Source organism: Condylura cristata, unplaced genomic scaffold (assembly GCF_000260355.1).
Source record: "Condylura cristata isolate star-nosed mole 26May11 unplaced genomic scaffold, ConCri1.0 scaffold00017, whole genome shotgun sequence".
In the NCBI taxonomy this organism is placed as follows: Eukaryota; Metazoa; Chordata; class Mammalia; order Eulipotyphla; family Talpidae; genus Condylura; species Condylura cristata.
In genome coordinates, this window is record NW_004567118.1 from 21,913,262 (window position 1) to 21,934,839 (window position 21,578).

Here is a 21,578-nt window from a genome sequence, read left to right on the forward strand (position 1 = left end):
ATTCTTGTAGACATTCTGTGGTTAAAAACTTGATTGTGCTTATTAAAACTGGTCATCTATGTTTTGCACTTCAGCTTTGTGAAAAATAAAGTTTCTTTGGGAAGGTGACACTGGTGTCCTGACTACAGGAGGGAGCTGGTTATCTCAGGCACGGCAGGGAAGGCTGATTCTCAGGCTAGGGTGTGACTGGGGCACCCCCAGGCTCCACCACTGGCCCAGAGCTGGCGGGAGGAGGCCACTTTCACACATACTGAGCTGCTGCTCGAGAACACCCCAGCATTACTGGGTGGCACCTCATACAGGCATCTAATAATTCCGATTTAAAGCACAGAGCGGAAGCATCAGGAGAATTTCCCTTTCATTTATAGAGGTCCCATTCCAGTGGCATCCCTCTGGGATGGGAAGGGGAAGCTTTCACAAACTGCAACTTGGGCTTCTTAGCTTTTGAATTAGAATGGGGAAATCCAGTAATGGTGAGAGAAAAGGGAGTGAAATCATCAGAATCTTTCCAGTAGCTCTGCCCTACACCATCTGAATGAATTGTGGGCAAGAGGCTAAAAAACATTTCACTTTTTCCAGAAAAATTACATAGATTTGTGAGGAAATGAAGTTCAAATTTAAATTTGTCTCAGAATTACTAGTAATGAGCCTTCAACACATTTTACTTTTTGAAGATTACAGGAGAAAAATCCAAAAAGAAATCTTGGCACAAAACAGCTAGTCAGGTCCCAAGTGCGGCAGACTTCCTTCTCCAAAGGTCTGGGCCCCTCCTACGCAGCTCACCGGAGGCCACATCAGTGCATCCACGCGAGGAAGTGCAGCCAGCCGGCTCTTTAGAAGTCAGGCAGGCCAGGGAGAGGGAAGAGAGAAGCAAAGCTCTCCACTTCCTCCCTGAGAGCCTTGACGGCCCTCTGGTACTTCTCATCGCCTTCTAGTTTCTCTTTGAACTCTTTCAGGGTGGCCTTGACACCCACGTCGTTCTGAATCTGCAGAGTCAGTTCAATCCCTGTGTCAGCAAGAGACAAAGAATGAAGCTGTGGCCTAGCAGGCCCCAGAGGCCCTTCTCCCAGGTGCCCCAGTGGCGGGGCTGTGACAGCTGTGGGTGTAAAGTCACCCTAGAGCTGCTGCTTCTATGCCCTCCTCGGGCAGGAGAGATGCACGCACCTCAGGATGGCTCGCTGATGTGGCATCTCCTGGCCCTGGCACTCGGCCCCAACACCTAAGTGTCTATCCGTGGCTGGGTCTCAACCCCTCAGTTGAAAACGCCATTCACAAAGTACAGGGTGACCAACTTCCACCTTTATGCCTTACCTCTGTGAATCAAGTGTGCGACTTTCTGGAACTCTTTTTCCAAAAGTCCTCGGGAGGTGAGCGCTGGGGTCCCCAGTCGCAGTCCACTGGGTCGCAGTGCACTTCTGTCACCTTCAAGATAAACAGAATGTGTCCCTGGGCCACACCCAGCACACCACTGGGCAAAAAGAACAGGCCTACAGACGGCGGGTAGAAGAGCATAGTTGATTTCAATGTGAGTCAGCAGCTTGTTCTGGCTACTTGTTTTATTTATTGTTTTTAGGAGTCATTTATTTATGCATACAAGAACTGGGATACAGTCCAGAGGTACAGAAGAGTGAGAGGATTTCCCAGAGACAGAGTGGGGAGCAGAACAGGCAGATATATTGAAATACACTGCCGAGGGGAGCAGCGGGCAAGCCAGGAGAGGTCTGCTGAGCATGTGGGTCACTCCCTGGCCGACTGGGGATCGAACTCATGCTGCAGTGGCTGGTGACAGTTCGATAGTGATGTCTAACCTCTGTGCCACCAGGGAGGCTCTAGATACTCATTTTAAATAGCTGCCTGCATGACGTGGCCCTTGCTCCTGAAATTGAGGCTTGCTAGCCTGTCTGGGTTTGAGATGTATTGCCCACATTTGGTTAACAGCCCATGGAAAAGTCCAGCAGTCTTCTGGAGACCCCTGCCTGCCTCATCCAAATGCCTGAAGTGGGCTGGGGGAGCCCCTGTCCCACCCTGCATGGTATGTCTGTCCCCTCCATATTGTCTGATGTCTGTCCTCAGAGCCAAATTATCATTGACTAGAACTGTGGCCAGAGGAGATGCAGACAGGAGAGAGACACAGCAGAGAAGACCAAGAATTCTCACCTGGGCAGGTGTTCTTGTTGCAGGCAATAGAACAGGCCTCTAACACCTTCTCAGCCCTGCCACCATCGGTGCCTTTGGAACGAAGATCCACGAGGATCAAGTGGTTGTCAGAACCACCTAGAAACAGTTTAGACTGTAAGATTGCAGAAAGCTGATTCCATGCCAAACGAAGGAACCTCTCCCTAAGAGGGCAGGCAGGGGAGGGGGCTGCAGTGGCTGAGCAGGAAAGTGAGTTGCCCCCACCTGTGTCCTGGAGGCACCCCACCTTCCCAAGGCCTAAGATTTTGACAGAAAGGGCAGAATGTCTTGGGAAAAAGGGTGGGGGGGGGGAGGGTGGTGCTGATGACACAGAATGTAAGGGGAAAATGACATGAGCTTTTTTGTAGCCCAGACTGCTGACTCCCGTGAGCCGCCACAGCAGGTACCAGCAGAGGCCTGGAGGCAGGATAGGCTGACAGCTTGTCAGTGCCACTCTGTTTTCTGAGAGAGCACTTAGGGATTTCCCAGGTGTCTCTGAAATCAATCTTCGAGGCTCCCTCTAAGGCAGCATCACAGTAGCAGGAAGTGGTTCTATCCATGGTAACAGTGGGGTACCACTGCATTTCCCAGACATAGCAGCCTGTCACGTTTTATCCCTAATCCTGTGAGGCGGACAATATTTTTTTTTTATCAGTGTGGTGCTTTGATGGTAGTGTTGAGTAACAACACTGGGTGTCAGACCTACAAGAACTTTCTAGAATTGGCCCAAGGGGTCTTCCACACATCTAAAACTTGCCACCTTTATCATTCCCGAGACTGACTGACTGAGCACTTCCCAGGAAGCTAGAGTCCTCTGCAGGACCCAGCGACTTCTCAGGGCAGTTCCTCCACCTTGCTTTTTGTTTTGTTTTGTTGTTTTCCCAACTGTATGACACTCTGGGAAAAGACAAAGCTATGGAGATAGTAAAAAGATGAATAGTTGCTAGGGGTTAGGGGGAGGGGTAAACAGACAGCACACAGAGCATTTTTATTTTTTTGTAGAGCAAAAGACAAAAGCCAAGGCCCAGAGAGGAATAAAACCACTTGCCTAGGCGCCCACAGCTAGCAAGCCAGATCCTAGGTTGGAGTCCGGGGCCCGGCTCCAGGGAGCTGCTCTTTGGTACCACAGTAAACTGTTCCCGAGATTTAGATCTTTCTTTTTTTCCTTCTATGTATTCTTCTGTACCTGTCTGTCTTAGATCTTTCCATGTTAGACTCTCATGTATCTTAAGTCCTTGACTTGAGCAAAAGCAACAATTTTATAGCTTTAAAAAGGCTGATTAGAGCTTAAGTCTCAGGCCCTCCGATGACTGACTACATGTCTGTAGCCAGGCAGCTCAACATCCAGGAAACTCACGTGCTCGTTTGCAAAATAAGACTGAAAAATTCAAAGCTTTCATGAGGAATAAGTAAGGCACTGCTTATAGTGACTGACCAGATTCAGGTACCACATGGGGACCCATAAACAGGGTGTGATTTTGGTCACTTTCATCTGCTCCAGCCACTGCCACCTTGTCTGCAGAGTAGAGTGAACTGAGAGTGAGGGCAGGCCCAGAACTCAGGAAGGCGGACATTGTTTTCCCTGGGCTGCCAGGGCTGCCCTGTGACACCTGTATCAGGGAATTTGGCCTACATCCTTGCAACTCCAAGTCCAGTTCCCAGACCAGCACCCCCTGGAGTTAATCAGAAAAGCAGACCCCACCCCGGACCTGCAGAGTTGGAGCCTGCGTTTTAACAGGGTGCCTGGGACATCAAAGGCACTCTCAAGTTTGAGAAACAGTGACCTCAGGGCCTTGAGGGTCATGGTCCACACTTGGATTTCCAGGGCTTTCTTACAGGAAGATATGGAACATGAAGAAAAAGGAAGTAGAACAGAAGGGGTACCAGGACTGCGAGCAGGCAGTGTGGCCCCCGCTCCGCAGCCATCAGCACTGCTCGGTGGCAGCCCACCCCTCAGACGGGGGCCATAAGGCTGTCAGGGCCAACGCGTGGGTGCCCAGGTCTAAAGCATGCCAGGACCCAGCCACCCCTCTGGCAACACCCTGGCAGCTCTCCCCAAGAAAAGCAGTACGTCATCTGCCAGAAAACTGCTTCCTCACTGAGTAAACTATAGGACCGAGGCGACCGGCACCCAGAGCAGGGTCCTGACCTGGGCCCTCTCGGGCTGACCAGCACCCTGAGCTCTTGCGTCAAAGCAGACTGAGGCGCTATATAAAAAATAAAAATGCTCTGTGTGCTGTCCGTTTATCCCTCCTCCTAACCCCTGGAGTCTATTCATCTTTTTACTGTCTCCATGCTTTTGTCTCTCACAGAATGCCATACAGTTGGGCACTGCCCACGGGAGGGCTCCTGCCTCTGCTGCCTGGGGGCGGGGGCTGAGTGGAGACACTCCCAAGGGACAGCGGGCTTCTCTGCCCTCTCGGTCCTGGCTGTGCCAGAACCAACTGTGGGCCGCGGTACCTGACCGCCAGGTGAGCCTGTGGCCCTCCTCTCACAGAGCTGTTCTGAGGACTGTGAGCTCACGGGCCGGTGACAAGCGGCAGCTACTACAGTTGGTCCTTGAACAACAGGGATTTCCACTGTGCAGGTTCCCACTATACAGGTTTTCTTATAACCAACATAGACTTACAATATTGATAAATAAATAGACAACTGTGAATATTTTCCTTGTGATTTTCTTAAAAACATTTTTCTCACCCACTTTGCCCTTAGAATGTGCTGTACGAATATGACATACAAAATATGTTACCAGTCTGGGAGAGCCAACATCCAGGTACATGCTGATTTTCAGCTGTTGGGGTGGGGGAGGGGACTGACCCCCCCCCAACCTGCACATTGTTCAAGGGTCAGGGGTGTGGCCGCCACCCACGACCTCGCCAGGGAGACAGCTGGCACTGAGGAAGAGGCCACAGAGGGCACGCCAACTCCTCTGGTGTGAGGTGGTCTCCAGGTGCCCCACAGCTGTGGCCACCGTGCCCAGGGCCACCACCCTGGGGCCATGCCCTGCCAGGACCAACTACCAAGTCTGTCGCCACCTGTTACCACTTTGTAGCCCAGCTCCATCAAGGTCTTCGCCAGAGCCCTGCAGTTGGCCACCACCTGGTGCTGGTAAAGTCTGAATTCGGGAGTCATGGCTTGCTTCAGGGCCACAGCAACCCCTGGCGGAGGAGACAGAGGGTGGGAGGACAGCACAGGGTCAGAGGACAAACTGGGCTGAGCCACCGCACCCCTTGTTTCCACGCAGGCTCCCTGCTTTTCTGCGTTGCTCAAGGGAGTGGATGGATCACATTTACCCCAAAATGGTATCAAGCTCTTTATCAGTGGGGGAGACATTCCAAGACCCCAGTGGGTGCCACAAACGGGGATAGTTTTGAAGTCTCTGGACTGTTCCTTCCGACACACACATACTTAGGAAGTTTAACTTATAAATTAGGCACGCTAAGAGATGAACAATAGTAACCTATGCTTTTCCTCTACTGTCTTCCCACCGGAAAGCCTGGCACATTTTTGGTAGCCTGGTGAGAAGGGAATAGGGGTGGTAGGATGAGCCAAAGTGGGACAACTGCCAGACAGCATCGGGGCACCAGGGTGACAGTACTCCCCACCCCCAGGCGCTGGGTTTGGTGTGGTGATGTTTTACCAGCAATGGCGTGGTTGTGGGGGCCCCCCTGCAGGCCTGGGAACACAGCCGAGTTGATGAGAGACTCCAGGTTGTACAAAATCTCTTTGCCGGTCTTGGCATCCACGCTGCGCACTCCTGGATGAAGAAAAACACGTAAACATCTGATAGGCCACCCGCTTGTTTTCTCCGCCTGAATTCAAATCTGAACTGGCCATGGGGTGCTGTGCACAGGCCTACTCTTAGCAGCAAGGTCTACTCGAAGATCCTGGGGAGCAGAGGGACTTCTTAACTTCCAGGAGGGCCAACCACCTGTCTCAAGGGTGAAATGAAAAAAATAAAAATTTCCCTTCACTGAGAAGAGAACAAAGACTATGCCGTAGGCATATTTCCTCAAAGAATTGTCCAAGAGAGCAGATGTCCAGGAGGCATTGTCCAGGAGGACAACTTTGAAGGAAACAAAACTCATTTGCCTGTAGTATATGTAATTATAAAATAATGGGGAATAAAGTCCCTTTCTGAGAAAAAGTAAAATGAAGTTCGTCAGTAAGTGCTAGAGTCTCGACAGAGCCTCTTGTGAGCACTTTCCAGCAATGAATTCGCTTACTCCTCACAACAGCCGTCTCAGAGACTCACCATTCTGACCCCATTCTGGAAGTGAGGATGCGGCACGGTGCCCTGGGATGTGCCCAGTGTGTGTATGGCACAGACAGGACTGGCGGGGCCAAGCAGGTCAAAGAAGCCAGGTCAACACTCAGTGGGAGAAACAACCATCCCCCAGGCAGGTGGCATGGCTACCTGCCTCCGCGAGCTCAACGCACCGAGAGAGTGCGGAGACGGCAGCACACTGGGCACCTGAGTGGGCACATGGTGTGTCCAGCCTGGCCAGGGGCTGGGCAGGGAGACCCTGTGGGGCTAATCCAGTACCAGTGGCTGGTTTCCCTGCTGATGCAAGGGTCGTGCATCTGGCCTCTCCATGGGCTGAGGGGGTGCATCACTGATGTGGCTGTGTTCCCAGGCTTGTGAACCCCAACATAGAGAAAAGTGTTTTGATGTGAATCAACAGGAATTCCTCACTAAAATGATGAAACTGTACTGTGTCTCATAAATCCCTGTTTTATGATTTGATTACAATTTCCTGTTCTCTGGACTACAGTAATGTCGCCAAAACAACGCTGCACTCGAAGCCTTCTAAGGTAGGCCACAATCAGTCATGTCATCTTCCTTTCCCTACAACGTCCACTTCCTGTGGGGATTAGGTCAGCCAAGGATGCTGGTTTCAAGCACAGCATCCTTTCCCAGGACCAGGTTACCCAAGCAATGAGGCAAGAGTTGTGGCCCAGGCTTCCCTCCAGACCCCTTTTTAAAGTCTCACTGGCCCACAGAGATCATAAGTAGCTCTCTGAGAAATCCTAACACCATCTAGGAATCCCAGGTTTGTTTTTCCGGGCTCTCCACAATGACCATGAGTCCCCTGAGGCCGCTGGCACCCGCCCCAGGCCCCACCCGTGGGAGCATACCTTTCCTATAGAAGATCATGCCGGCTCTGCAGCCTCGCAGGGTTTTGTGGGTGGTGGTGGACACCACGTGGCAGTGTTCAAAGGGGGAGGGCACCACGCCAGCTGCCACCAGTCCACTGATGTGTGCCATGTCAGCCATGAGATACGCCCCGTTGTCATCTGCAATCTTCCGCAGCCGAGCGTAGTCCAGGTTCCGGGAATAGCAGCTGGTTCCTAAGATGGCAAGGGGCCACGGTCAGGTCGGTGTTCGCAGTCAGCTGCGGTGCACATCTGCAAAGTGGCCTCTGGAGAAGCCCATGTGGCAGTCTGGGGGTTTCTCCTTCTCAAATCTCTGCAAACAGAATGCAAAGACACCCTCCCGAAACATCTTTGTGCCAAAGGCAACTACTCTGATCTGCCTCTTCAAGGTCCTGGTGGTTGGGATGGCCCCCAAGCATTACTTCCACCTCCAACTGGCCAGGGATTAACACTTCAAGATCCTTCAGTCAAAGCAGCGTCTGCTCTTATTCCACTTAGTACATTGGTGGCAAACACGGACATTTGTCTTGAAAGAAAAGAATATACTTAGACCCGAGCAGCTCAGCTATCCATGGTGGAAACTAGTAGTGAGCAGGGGCAGGCCTGGAGACACCACCACATCTCCACCTGGGGAGAGCAAGGGGTCCCCCCACACACACACACACAAGCGTGGCTCCGCCCACCCAGCCCATCACCTGCAATAATCAGCTTCGGGTGGAAGAGGCGGGCGTTTTCCTCCAGCTGCTCATAGTTGACGTAGCCAGTGTCCGGGTTCACCTGTGGAACATCATGGAGGCATCACACCAGCCTCCAGCCTCGCCGTGCCTGCCCTCCCAGCGCCCTGGCGCCCGCTGTCAAGCACAAGCTGCCTTCCTCTGCATCTGCCCAGGCTGCCGGCGCCACACTGCCACAGAGCAGGAACATGTGGGTTGGGGCGGGTCACACGGCCTGCTCACAGTCCTGAGGCCATAGAGCTGCCAGGGGGAAAGTGGGGTGCTGCTCTGGGGGGGCTACCTCTGACTAGAAGGACCCAGGAAGTCACTACAGAATGACACAGGCGTGACAATCCTGCCCGGGGTCGAGACACCGTCACTTTCAAGAATGAGACAAAATTCATTTTTTTGTCTAACTAACGCCACTTCTAGGCTCAGGTACAAGGAGGCAAGACAAAGAAATAAAGGCAAAGGGTTAGAGGATGAAAGAAGGCTGACATTACTCACAGACACCAGGCCACCTAGAAAGCACAAGACTACGGGTGAACTGTCAGAATTAACAAGCAGATGCAGCCAGGCCCCTGGCTACAGGGTCAAAAATTAAATTATATGCAAAAAAGAAAACAAAATTTGCTAACAATGCAATAGTGTTGTATTGTTAACAATACACCATAACATAAACTAATGAAAAACTGATCAGACCTCTACACAAAATGTTACTGAGAGAAACTGAAAAATACTTCTTTAAATTTTAGTAATTAGGGCAGAGTGTGTCTGTGGGAGCCAAGATGCACCTGAGCTGGAAGCTAAGCCCTCGCAAATGTCGGCCACCTGTCCCTGACGGGGCTGCGGGCAGGGCGGTTTCCCAATAAATGGCAATCGGCCAGCTGAATATCCCCACAGAAAACAAAATGTTAACTGGATCCTTAACTCATCCACACAAATCAATTCCAGATGAACTGCAGATATGGCTACATGAGAAACAAAACAGTTCTGTGTTCTTTTTGGTGATGTATGTCTACGGAAGGTTCAGTTTGTTAGTTAGATTACAACATACACACCAAGGGGCAGCAAAAATGGGATTCCTTAGGAAAAATTTCAGAGGTTAGGGCTCTCCCTGGTGGTGCAACGGGTTAAAGCTCTGCACTATGAAGCTTTCAGCAGCCACTGCAGCGCGAGTTTGATCCCCAGCCAGGGAGCTGACCCACGAGGCGCAGCAGACCTCTCCTGACCCGCCTGGCGGGGGAGGGTGTGAGGCCCTGGCTCCAGCCTCTTGTGGAGGCCGCAGAGCCAGCTTGACTCTGCTATGGAGGGCTGCGTGCCAACCCAGGGGCTGCTGGCATCCTGGGGCTGTGGCCTTCCTGATACAGCCTCAGCCTACCCAGATAGCAGGGGCTTTGGGGGCCCTAGCAGGACTGTCACTAGGCCTGGTGTAGCTACCTGGTTGCAGGGGGAGTTACCCTCTAGTTCTGGAGCAGATATCAGCCCTGCTATGGAGGAGACCTCAGTCTTTGCCTCCCCACCTTAGCTCGGTCCCTCAGTTCTCCATCCCAGCTGCCTCCTGCGTTCCCTGGATAGCTAGGGAAATGACAAATGAACAAAACTAGTCAAACCTGTGGGCACAGCCAAACGGGTGCATACCTGTCGGCTTTCTGAGGATCCGATTACAGAAATACACAGATGTTCTCTTACCTTATAGGGCATAGACTCAAAGAAGATGGATGTAGCAGAGATTTTCTTCTTGTCTGTCATGAACCCATGAGTCAGATGACCCCCGTCAGGCAGGTCCAGGCCCATGATGCGGCCATGGGGTTCCACCAGGGCCGTATATACTGCGAAGTTTGCAGGGGAGCCTGGAACGGGTAGACCAGAGGAGGTTCCATTACTGCTGCTCAGAGAATGGCCAGAATGAGCCTGGGCACTGTTATGCATTCCCTGAGCCCCCAGAAGTTCCCCACCCCTTTGAGAGTACGTGGGACAGCCAGAGACTGGGCACACTGGGAGAACTGAGAACAGCTGTGAACCAGGGCGCTGGTGAGAGCTGCAGAACCAGGAGGGCCGGCTGACTTTCTGCTTTGGTTTATGGGCAGTCCTCCTCAAGCTCCTCTCAGTGAGTATCCGCCAGCCCTGGCAGAGGCAGAAAGGGGGCAGCACAGGTCTGCTGGATGTGGCAATTACCTGAGTAGGGCTGGACGTTGACCCCCCAGCTCTGGGGGTCCAGACCGTAGACCTGCAGTGCTCGCTTCTGACAGAGCAACTCCAGTTCATCCACGAACTCGGTCCCGCCATAATACCTGTGGGAGGAGAGCTGTGGCTGTGGTCCACAACTGGCTCCCACCTCTGTGCTTAGCACAGAAGCCAAAGCAACTCAGGGTGAGACAGAGGAACAAAACCAGAGAACGACTGAAATGCGTGTCCTGAACCCAACGCAGCTAACTGTCTGTCCCTCAGTCTCTCCACTGTCCAGGGTCAGACAAGAGCGACCAAGCCAGTGGTGTGACTTTAAGTAAGGATCTCTTCATCTGTAACGTTCTGACACATGCTGTCTGGAGGAACTTGGAAGACATGACAACTATACGGTTTCCCTTCTATGAGCATCAGTCACAGAGACGGGAATGTACAACGGTGGTTATCTTGGGCTGGAGGGAGGAGGGGTGGGAGTTACTGGATTGTTCTTAACTTTGAATAAAATTTTACTTTTCTTTTTTTAAAGATTTTTTTATGTACACAGAACTGAGGTGCCAGCCAGAGGTGCAGAGGACGGTGAGAGGGTTCACCATAGTCAGAGTGAGGAGCAGAACAGGCAGATCAATGAAGTACACTGCTGAGGGGAGCAGTGGGTGGGTCAGGAGAGGTCTGCTGCGCCATGTGGGTCAGCTCCAGGGCCGGGCATCGAACTTGCACTGAAGTGGCCGTGGATAGCTTGCAGTGCTGCACCTTAATCCATTGCGCCACCAGGGAGGGCCAAAACTTTACTTTTCACTTAATATTATATGTCAAACTGTATCACACGTGTATGTTTTTTATTATCATATTAATAATAACTATCAGAAGCAATTTTTAATTTACACTTTGTCACAAATACTGTAACATTTAATTAGATATGCCTTCTTCTTACTATGGGAGCATACAACTCAGTAGTGTTAAGCAGCTCTTCCCACTGTTACGCAGCAACCCTCTAGAACTTTCTCATCTTGCAAAAGTGAAAACGCACCCATCACTTATCAGTCTCCTGCCTGCAGTCTGGTGCCACGATTCTACTGTGTCTGAATTTGACAACAGTCAGTGACTGGCTCAACTAAGTAGACTCCAACCGCATTTGCCTTTCTATGCTTCACTTATGATTATTCATCTACTATAAAAGCTTCAACAAAGGAGCTGCAACTGAAGAGTCATACAGGGTGAGGTGGGGGAGGCATGCCACCCTCAGCATCTTGACTGTTCAAGCCGCAGGCCTCTCCTGACCGGTAATATTTGATCTTTTCCTGGTGACCAGCCCGGAGGCCATCTAGGAGCCCCTCCAGAGTCACCTTATTAGCATAAACAGGTGGGCAGAAGGGCCCGTGTGAGTAACAGCAGACACTCCTATCACTGTGGAATCCCGAGGCTTTGGAGCTCACTGCCAGGAACCAGTGACGAGGAGCAGACACTGACTTTTGGTTTCGCCAGGGTGTGAGCACCTCTGGAGGACCCCCAGCTGTGCTACTTGTGCACAAACTCAAGAGTCAAAGAACCAGACTCCCATTTCTTTAAAATGTGGAAGCCAGCACCCTCTCTTCTACTTGGTTGTTGCAAAGATCAAATGAGATGCTAGTTGTGGAAACACCATTTGGGGCAGGAAAAAGACCACCTCTTCTGGCCCTCCCTGGTGGCGCAGCGGGTTAAAGCGCAGCACTAAGAAGCTTAAGCCACTTCCCCATGAGTTCGATCCCCGCCTGCCCCGGAGGAGATCCACATGGCGCGGCAGACCTCTCCTGACCCGCCCGCTGCTCCCCTCAGCAGTGTACTTCATTGATCTGCCTGTTCTGCTCCCCACTCTGTCTCTGGTGAAGCCTCTCACCCTCTGCATCTCTGGCCTATACCCCAGTTCTGTCGAATAAATAAATCAATCTTTAAAAAAAAAAAGACCACCTCTTCCACTTGGTTCTCAGCCCTTCCCCAGGGGCATCACAGGAGAGGAGATAGTTCAATTCCAAAGGTGACCCTCCTTTTGTCTGTGTCCTTTGGGCACAAATGTATACATTTGTGAAAAACCTCAAGGTCAAGTTCTGTGATCATTATTTTTACCTGTCTTCACAGACAAAAATGAAATATAACTTCTTGAGGTTGTCAGGCTGAAATCACTGCCTATGTAATCAACCGTATCAAGGACCCTGGATTCAGTTTTCTCCTCTGATACATATTTGATGACTCCCATGGCAGCGACAACCTTTCATAGATTGGTCACTCAGAGAACTGGCCATTTTCTATAGAGGGGCTGGGCCAACAGTCTGGCAGCTTCAAACTCTTAATGGACTGGCCTGCTATTCTAGAAAGCTCCAGTGGGACTGAGAATACTTGCTATAGTATACTAGTGGTATCATATGCTGGCATCGTAAGAGTTCTGTCAAAGAGCAGAAGCAGAACTGAAATATTTAACTGGAGACTTGCCTACCTTTTGAAACATCCACACTGTTTAGATCTCATACTGATTTAGTACCTCGCATCACTACGTCAGAAGCAGGCCGTTGCCAACCCTCCCATACCTCTGGCCTGGGTACCCCTCAGAATATTTGTTATTTAAGCACGAGCCAAGGGCTTCCAAAACTGCTCGGCTGGCAAAGTTCTCTGAGGCGATGAGCTCCAACCCAACTTTCTGCCGGTTACTCTCCTTCTTAATGATGTTGTAAACCTGAAGAGAAGAAAACAGACACTAGACACCTGGGCATTGGAGGTTAATGTTTTGTTCTGATCGAAGTGGTAACCTAGGAAGAAGTATCACAATCACAGAAGAACTTCATAACTCAAGTGATCAAACCAAGAAGACTAATGTAAGAGAGGATAGGGGAAATCTTCCTTGAAGATTTAAGCATCTGGAATGCATTAAAAGAAGATAACAAATTAAAGAAAACCACATGATTGAAGAGAAAATAATCTTCAAAATAAGTATCCCACTTATTTTGGTTCTGCACCTTCCTGTTTTCATCTCTGTATTTCACCAAGTTTCTCCCTCCAAGAACCTTATCCCTTGTTCCTCTCCCTTAAGATAAAAGTTGGATAAATTCAGAGACAGAAGTAGACACATGGCTGCCTGGGTTGGAGAGTTTGGGGTTCCTCAGTGTGATGGCTAATTGGCTTGACCTTTCTTTCTAAAATTGATTGTGAATATAGTAAACACCAATAAGTTGGGCACTTTAAATGGGCATTTTGTATGATCAGTGAATGCTAGCTACCTCATGTATAAAGCTGGTATAGAACTACATAAATGAAAGAAGCTTCTCAGGGTCTCGGGGAAAGCTAAATGTGGCTCCATCTCAATGACCCCTCCAGGTCGCCAGTCCAGGGCTCTGCACTTTGTAGAGAATCAGGAATATGTAAATTTACCCCCAATGGACTTTTAGCTTTGCCAGCCACTGCTCTAAATATGTCATTCGTCTTCTGCTGGCAAGGCTGTCTGGAGCAAAGTTGATTTGGGATTAGGAACAGAGACTGCAACAGCCCTTTCGATTTAGGGGCTCTCTGTGAAGACCCCACAAATCTCACCTCAATGTCACTGTCTCGCAGGGGCTGCGCCAGCATTTTATTGTGGGAGGACCACAGGTCGGCGTCCTTGTGAGCCCCATTGACTGGAACTGCCATTACGTGGGTCCAGAGGTGTCTGCAAATGGGAAAACGCCCACTATTAAATTCAGTCAAAGCTCACCACCCCAAGACTACCTGGCAAACAGGGCGATACTCTACTGCAAAGTCACAGTGTGGGGCTCCTGGCTCAGTGTGTTAGGAAGTAGAGTCGCCCTCTGGGAGACTGATGTATGGAGAGCCCTGCACCACTCCTTCTGAACAAAACTTTTCCTGTTTAGAGCTCATTTCCCTAACTAAACTAAATCCCTGGAGCCAAGACCAAGCATCACTTTCCTTTTTTAAATCTCCCACACGTGGAGGTGACATGGAGCACCCAGCAGGAAGAGTTGCCAAATGACTGAACAAATGAACTGTTGACCAGCCTTAGTTCTTCTACTTTCTTTTCTTTTCAAAGATGTATTTATACTTACAGAACTGGAGTACAGGCCAGAGGTGTAGGGTGTGAGAAGATTCACCAGAGACAGAGTGGGGAGCTGAACAGGCAAATGGGCTAAAGTACACAGCTGAGGGGAGCAGTGGGTGGGTCAGGAGGGGTCTGCTGCGCCATGTGGGTCAGCTCCCTGGCCAGGGATCAAACTTGTGCTGCAGATGGCTTCATAGTTATGTGTTTTAACTCACTGCAGCACCAGGGAGGACCTGTTCTACTCTTCAAACCCAGAAAATGAAACTCAGGCCCTCCCTGGTGGTGCAGCGGGTTAAAGCACAGCACTAGGAAGGCATCCACAGCCACTGCAGCCTGAGTTGGATTCCCGGCCAGGGAGGTGACCCACATGGCAAAGCAGACCTCTCCTGTCTCGCCAGCTGCTCCCCTCAGCAGTGTATTTCAGTCAGTCTGTTCTGTTCCCCATTCTGTCTCTGGTGAATCCTCTTATCCCCCCCATACCTTTGACCTGTACCCCAGTTCTTGTATGCATAAATAAAGCTTTTAAAAAAGAAAGTGAGCCTCAGTAAAGCATTACATAGTGCTGGAAATCAATGTGACCTGAAGCAATAAAAATTTCAAGAGAAATTTTTAAAAAGTCAAGTATTATGCAACCCCTAGGGCTGTATAATAAGTTGGCCATGAAGGTCAGACTCTAAAGTCCAACAGACATGCTCTAAGTATCCCACAGAGTTCCTGTATAAAGAGTGAGAGAAAGAACATGCTTGATTGAAATTACAGATAATTATAGGTCAAATTTGCATGTCTTTTTTTCATCAGAAACTGCTACCATTGAAATACAGCTGAAATGTTCTGTTCCTTAAAATAGGCTTCCACCAAGAACAAGAATTTGTGATCAGTGTCAACTTCCCTAGTGGGAAAGTTAGATAAATATTTACAGGAATGAATCTCCCTTAATCAAACACTTGCAGCTTTTCAGTAATTTTGTATTCATTTGGCTAAGTTTTTTAAAATTCATTAATTCCACAAGTGTTTACTGAGATTCTCCCTATGAGGACGATGCTGGGAGTACAGTGGACAGTGAGAGTGAGACGAGGGAAGTCCTACCCTACTGGGAAGGTCAGCAGCAAACAGAACACGCGCACCGAGAACAGGAGTCTGAAGAGCAAAGTGCCAGGAAGGACAAGAACTAGGGACATAGGGAGACAAACTGCTCAGGAATACAGAGAAATAATAAGACAGATACTGCTTTCTGCTCCTGAAGCCCTTGCAATTTCCCACGTGATAAAGGACCTAGGAACAGCTCTTGTTCTAGTATTTGTTCTCTGCCCTGTTCCCGTGGATTTCCAGGGGGACAGTGGTGTCTTTTGTTCTAATGAGGTGACTCTTTGTGGATCCGGGGTAGCTGTGGGATAGATTTGGTCACCAGCAAGACCAGGCCATGATTAGAAGCTTGGAATTTTCGATTACATGTCCCACTTTCTGGAGAGGGGTGGAAATGACGTTAATGATTCATCATGCCTACGTGAGCAATCCTCAGCTAAACAACAAGGGGTTCAGAGACTCCCAGGTGGGTGAATGCCTCCACTTACTGGGAGGACAGTACAGCCCAACTCCACAGAGACAGAAGCTCCCATGCTGGGCACCCCCTTCCCAGGTCTCCCACCATGTTGTACCTCTTCATCCGGCTATACAGCTGTATCCTTTATCACAGCCTAATAAACTGGTCAGCGTTACTGTTTCCCTGAGGTCTGTGAGCTTCTCTGGCAAATAATCAGTTCAAGGCAAAGGAGACTATGGGAACCTCTGATTTGTATCCAAGTTGAGCAGAAATTGTGGAGAACCTGGGGCCTAATACCTGTGACTGGTACCCAAAGTGGGAGTTTGGGCTTCCCTGTGGCACAAGGGGTTAAGCCTCAGCACTACCAAGCAATCACCAACCACTGCAGCATGAGTTCCGTCACCAGCCAGGGAGCTGACCCACAGGGCACAGCAGACCTCTCCTTTCTCGCCCACTGCTCCCCTCAGCAGTGTATTTTAGTGGATCTGCCTGGTCTGCTCTCCACTCTGTCTCTGGTGAATCCTCTCACTCACTGCACCTCTGGCCTACATCCCCATTCTTGTATGGATAAATAAATAAAACAAATCTTTAAAAATAAACAAAACCATGAGATTAAAGCAAAACAAAGTAGGAGGCAGTCTTGCAGGATTGACCCTTAACCTGTGAGGTCTATGCTAATTCTGGCTAGTGTTAGAACTGAACTGAATGAAAGGACATCCAGCAGGGTCAAAGAAGTGCTTGTTATGGAAAAGCCCCATCTGATGTCAAAACAGTGTGAGTGTGATAGTGATAGTGGTGTGGGAGTAAAAGTGAGACACAGAAGGAAGAACATAGTTTTTCCCTGTACAAGAGCACACAGTATAATTTACTAGCTAAATATACCTTTAAATAAAATAGCCTAATAGCCCCAAATCACAGTCTTCCCTAATCTCTGGTAGTGCTAATAAAAAGAAACTATCAATAACCTTTGAGAAATTCTTAATTGGAGCTTTCAAAGCAACCATTATATTAACACAAGCACATCATTAGATTGCAGCCATGCCTGCAGAATGCAAAGCAACATTAGAAGCACTTGAACTTATATGCCAGGAACATTTCTGCAGCAAAAGCAGTTCCACCTTGCTGAGGGCAATGACCTCGAATGTGGCCAGTTGTGTCCATGGACTGGGCATTGTGCCTAACAGATCTCCATGTTCAAGAACGGCCAGTGCAAGTCAAGGACCTCTGCATTGGCCAACCCTAAGTCCCTGGCAAATGGCCAACCACAAAAAAGCATGAACTTTTCTATCACGTTTTTTCAGAACTGTGATCAAATACACACAACATAAAACTGCCCATTTCTAAGGACACAACTCAGGGACATTAACTATGTCAACATTTGTGTGCAAACATCACCAGTCATCTCCGAAGTGTTTCATCTTCTCAAACTGCAATTCTGTGTATCCGTTAAATAATTCTCCAATCCCTTCTCTCCCTTCCTGGTAACAAATATACTTTCCATTTCTATGAATTTGACTATTTCAGGTCACTCATGTAAATCATGTAAATCAGATATTTGTCCTTTTGTGTCTGGTTTATTTCATTTAGCATAGTTCTTCAGAAGTCACCATGTTATATTGGATATCAATTTCCTTTTCAACACTGAGTAATATTCCACTGTATGCAATACCATATTTTGCCTATTCATTTACTTGTCCATGGACACAGGTTGCTTCAACCTTTTAGCTACTATGAATAATGCTAATATGAACATGTGTGTGCAAATATGAAGTCCATGCTTTCAATTCTTTAGAGAATATACTCAAAAGTGGAGTTGCTGGATCATACTAATATTCTGCTTAATTAAAAATGAGATTTTAAAAAATATTTATTTATTTATGCATACAGAACTGGGGTCCAAGCTAGAGGTGCAGGAAGCAGTAAGAAGATTAACCAGAGACAAGAGTAGGGAGCAGAACAGGCAGATTGATGAAGTACACTGCTGAGGGGAGCAGTGGGCAAGAGAGAAGAGGTCTGCCATGCCACATGGGCCACCTCCCTGGCTGAGTATCGAAATCCCACTGCAGTGCCTGCGGAGAACCTCACAGTACTGCACTTCAACCTACTGATCCACCAGGGAGGGCCCAAAATAATATTTTGATGTTGATGAGTTTTATTCCACTGCTAGTACCCTACAATGAATTAATTCATTCCTTCAACAAATACTTACCGTGTAACTGCCATGACCCAGGTCAGGTAATTTCAAGAGGTGACAATTGCTATGAGAATATTTAGTGGGAGGTGTCTGAGTGGGATCTGAACTGTGGGAAGGCATCAGGTCTATGACATCTAAAGTGTTCCAGGCAGAGAGTAAGCAAGTGTAAAGGTTCCTAACATGGGAAAACCTTTGATTTCTCAAGAATAAGAATTTGGGCACCTGTGGCTGAAGCAAGCAGAGGCACATCAAGTGAGACTCAAAGACCCAAGGGTAAGATGGGTAAGATGGGATAGGAGACGAGATTTTCACCTTGACAGTGTGCATTTTACAAGTTTAAAACTATTTCCTAGAAGCTTTCGTCTTAAACTATTTTTCAACCCATCTGTGAACAGAAACTAACAATTAGAACAACCCAACTGAAGGATGTTAAAGTGCCCAATGAGTGGGTGGACACTGGACACCTGATTCTCCCACTTCCCAAGGTGAAGACCACAGCAGATGCAATAGTGTGGAAACTCACCACAGAGCCAGACTCAGGGTTCAAAGTCTACTCTTCACACCCTAAAGTGCAAGCCCCGTCACTGACACCTATGTCTGAGGCCCCTCACATAGCCCAGAAGTGGTAACAATGCCTAAGCTGGTTATGACATTCCAGTGCCCAAATTGGGCTAGCCACAGAGTACTTGAAGACTATCAACTATTATTCTTAAAGGAACTAGGGGCTTTAGGGCCACCTTAATTATCATTCAGTGACCCCTCCTGAGCCCTGGAGGGTTGGGGGGCTCACAGCTCACTGGTTACTGTCATACAATGCTGGATTTTTTTTTTAAGATTTATTTATTTATGCATGCCAGAACTGAGGCCCAGACCAGAGATGCTGGGGGTTCACCAGAGATAGAGTGGGGAGCAGAATAGGCAGATGTACTGAAATACACTGCTGAGGGGAGCAGCTGGCAGACAAGACAGGTCTCTTGGCAGGGAGGTGGATCACCTCCCAGGCCAGGGATTGAACTCACCCTACAGTGGCTGCAGATAGCTTCATACTGCTGTGCTTAATTAACCCCTTGGCCACCAGCGAGGCCCAATGCTGGACATTTCTGTATGGGAAATGTCACCCACGTGTGGCATGACCCTCACCACAGCCCCTGGGAAATAGACCTAAAATGTGAACCCACTTGTCAAGGTCACCAGATTCTCAACTCTTGTTTACTTTAGTTCCAAGCCCTTTCCTGTGATACTACACTAAAAACACCACATGTAATATATGCACTGTATGAACTTCCTTGCATGTTTCCTCAAGCAGGAAATAAAAAAAAAAAAAAAACCTTAAGAACTTAAACTGGTGTTTCCAGTCCAGCAACTGCCTGGCTTAAGTGTTGGGGTCATTTAACTTCCAGAACCTGGAAGCACAGGGCACAGAGCCAAAAACCCTACAGTTGTTTCTTAGAACACGGGGTAACAGTTTGCAGAGCCGCAGGGACCACGAGCACATGCAGAGAGTAGAAACCACAACTGCACAGGTTCAGAGCGTTGGTGTCGGGCTGAGCCACTGCCAGCTGCAGAGTCGCACCTGCTGGACTCTTCTCCGAGCCTCACCCCCCCTCATCTGCGCAGTGGGGTGATTGCACACGACTTGTCGTTTTGGTGTGAGGGGCGTCGTGGGGGCGTCGAGCTGCATTTAAACTTAAATTTCAAATGCTCACTGGGAACAGTGTTCCAGGAGAGGGCTGCTACTCGGCAGCCACAAGCCTTGCATCTGTGTCAAAGGCCGAGATCACCACCCCTGCTGCACCCATCTGCACCAGGCACAGGGCGCTCTGGGTTCGCTGCCTCCAGAGCCTTCACCCCAAGGACGAATAAAGGGTCCCTTTATCCAGTTCGGCTTCACAGCGGCGCAAAGGAAGCGAGGCCGCCCCTCGAGCGACCGGGACCTGCAGGCCCAGGGCCCCGAAATCGCCCACCTACCAGAACGAGTCCCGCGCACAGCCTAGCGACGCTCCGGCCTCACGCCACCGCCGGGGAGACCAGAGTCCAAGAGCGCGGGTCCAGGTCCTGCTCGCGCCCGCCGCCACGTGACCGCGGAGGGAGCCCGGAGCCCTAAACTGGCGCAAGGGGTGCACCTTCCACTCCCCGAGCTCCGCGCGCCCGGCCCAGGCCCCGCCCCGCCCCAAGGTCGTCCAATCAGAGCGCTCAGACCGGCAGCCCGCCCCCAGGAAGGCGCGGCCTTATTGGCTGCGGCAAAGCAGGGGGCGGGCTGGCTCCCCGGATTCGGGGAAGACCGCGTGGTGCAGCTGCTCACCTCTGCTGCTGGACCCCTGGCCTGCATACGGCCGGCCAGTTGGGCGCTGGCCGCTCTCCAAGGAGGCAGAGGTTTATGGGAAGACAGTGGAGGGGACCCAGTTAACTTGGCTCGGCGGTGGGATTAGGGGTGAGATTTGTTCCAGGTATTTAACTTTTATTTTGTTTAGTACGATTTAACTTTTACGTTGTTTAGCACAGTGAGCGTTTAAATAGGACAAATGCAGCCAAACTCCCACACTGTTATTCTGTGCATAAGGAAGCCTAGTCCGGTCACTCCGTTTTTTTGAGTCTCAAGTTTCTTCCCTTTGGGTTTGGTATTTGAAGGCAATTTCTGTCTGGCAAGGCTGTCAGATAATAGACATGTCCAAAAAAAAAAAAACAAAAACAAAAAACAAAAACCAGCATTGTACCCGGCATCTAATAAGAGTTAGGTAAATACTGCCATTGTTGAGAATAATAAAAACCCTGGGACACATAATGTAGGGGAAAGGGCTGACAAAGGTTCTGTCTGTGACGAAACTCAAGGCAGGCTCTCCTGAACCCCGTTTCAACTACTTCTGGTTTTGGATTTCCGTGTTTATCTTTGCGTTGTTCAATTTTAGCAAGAATCCTGCTAAAATCAATTTAACCAGAACACACCCCCTAACAACACACCCTCCAAATCTAATCGGATTCTTCGTTTGTCGACCATCACCCTGTGATGTTTGATCACCCTGGCCTGGTCAGTTTAGCCAGAACTCCCCTTAGCTCTGATGCTTGCTGTGAGTAGTGTTCTGCCACAAATCTGACTCTGCCCTATGGCAAAAATTACCACCAACCCCTACCATAGTCACAGCTGAGCTCAGTTTCTTTTTTCCCAAGTTTTCATCACTGAAATCCCATATTGTTGAAACAGCACCCCCCCACACACACCCCTGCCCTTGAATAAAATCTCAATGTTCCACTAAACATTTTTTCCCTTTAACACCTCCTAATCTTTCAGGCCTCAGTTTACTACCACAACTTAACAGTATTATGCTATTACACTACCAAGCATTTTCCAAAATGTAACAAATGTGGCTAGTGTGACAGTGAGTTGGTTCAAAATTGATTCCGAAAAGTCCAGAGAGAAAGACAATGAATCAGGACTGAGTTGGGACCCCTAAGAATTCAGAGGAAGAACTATTATTTCCAGGTGAGCCTCAAACTCAAATATATATATATATATATATAGAGAGAGAGAGAGAGAGAGAGAGAGAGAGAGAGAGAGCG

General features: G+C 49.2%; 1 protein-coding gene across 1 annotated transcript; it reads right to left on the reverse strand.

Moving 5' to 3' along the window:
* Positions 1-633: 633 nt before the first annotated feature.
* On the reverse strand, positions 634-20,109 carry SHMT1 (serine hydroxymethyltransferase 1 (soluble)). The gene is made up of 12 exons (XM_004684543.2): positions 19,992-20,109; positions 13,788-13,902; positions 12,791-12,936; positions 10,224-10,339; positions 9,738-9,898; positions 8,028-8,109; positions 7,315-7,527; positions 5,816-5,932; positions 5,211-5,333; positions 2,158-2,274; positions 1,312-1,422; positions 634-1,006 (listed from the first exon to the last, which is right to left on the reverse strand). Exons 2-12 carry the CDS (start codon positions 13,881-13,883, stop codon positions 834-836), a joined length of 1,455 nt encoding a protein of 484 aa, XP_004684600.1. The 5' UTR covers positions 13,884-13,902; positions 19,992-20,109; the 3' UTR covers positions 634-833.
* Between the last annotated feature and the right edge of the window lie 1,469 nt (positions 20,110-21,578).

Excerpts from the sequence above, each read along its gene's own strand:
- SHMT1 (XM_004684543.2), bottom strand. The coding sequence starts at position 13,883 with ATGGCAGTTCCAGTCAATGGGGCTCACAAGGACGCCGACCTGTGGTCC. Across the intron at positions 10,340-12,790 it reads GAGGGGTACCCAGGCCAGAG|GTATTATGGCGGGACCGAGT; the intron begins GTATGGGAGGGT and ends CTCCTCCCACAG. Across the intron at positions 1,423-2,157 it reads CAACAAGAACACCTGCCCAG|GTGACAGAAGTGCACTGCGA; the intron begins GTGAGAATTCTT and ends TTTATCTTGAAG.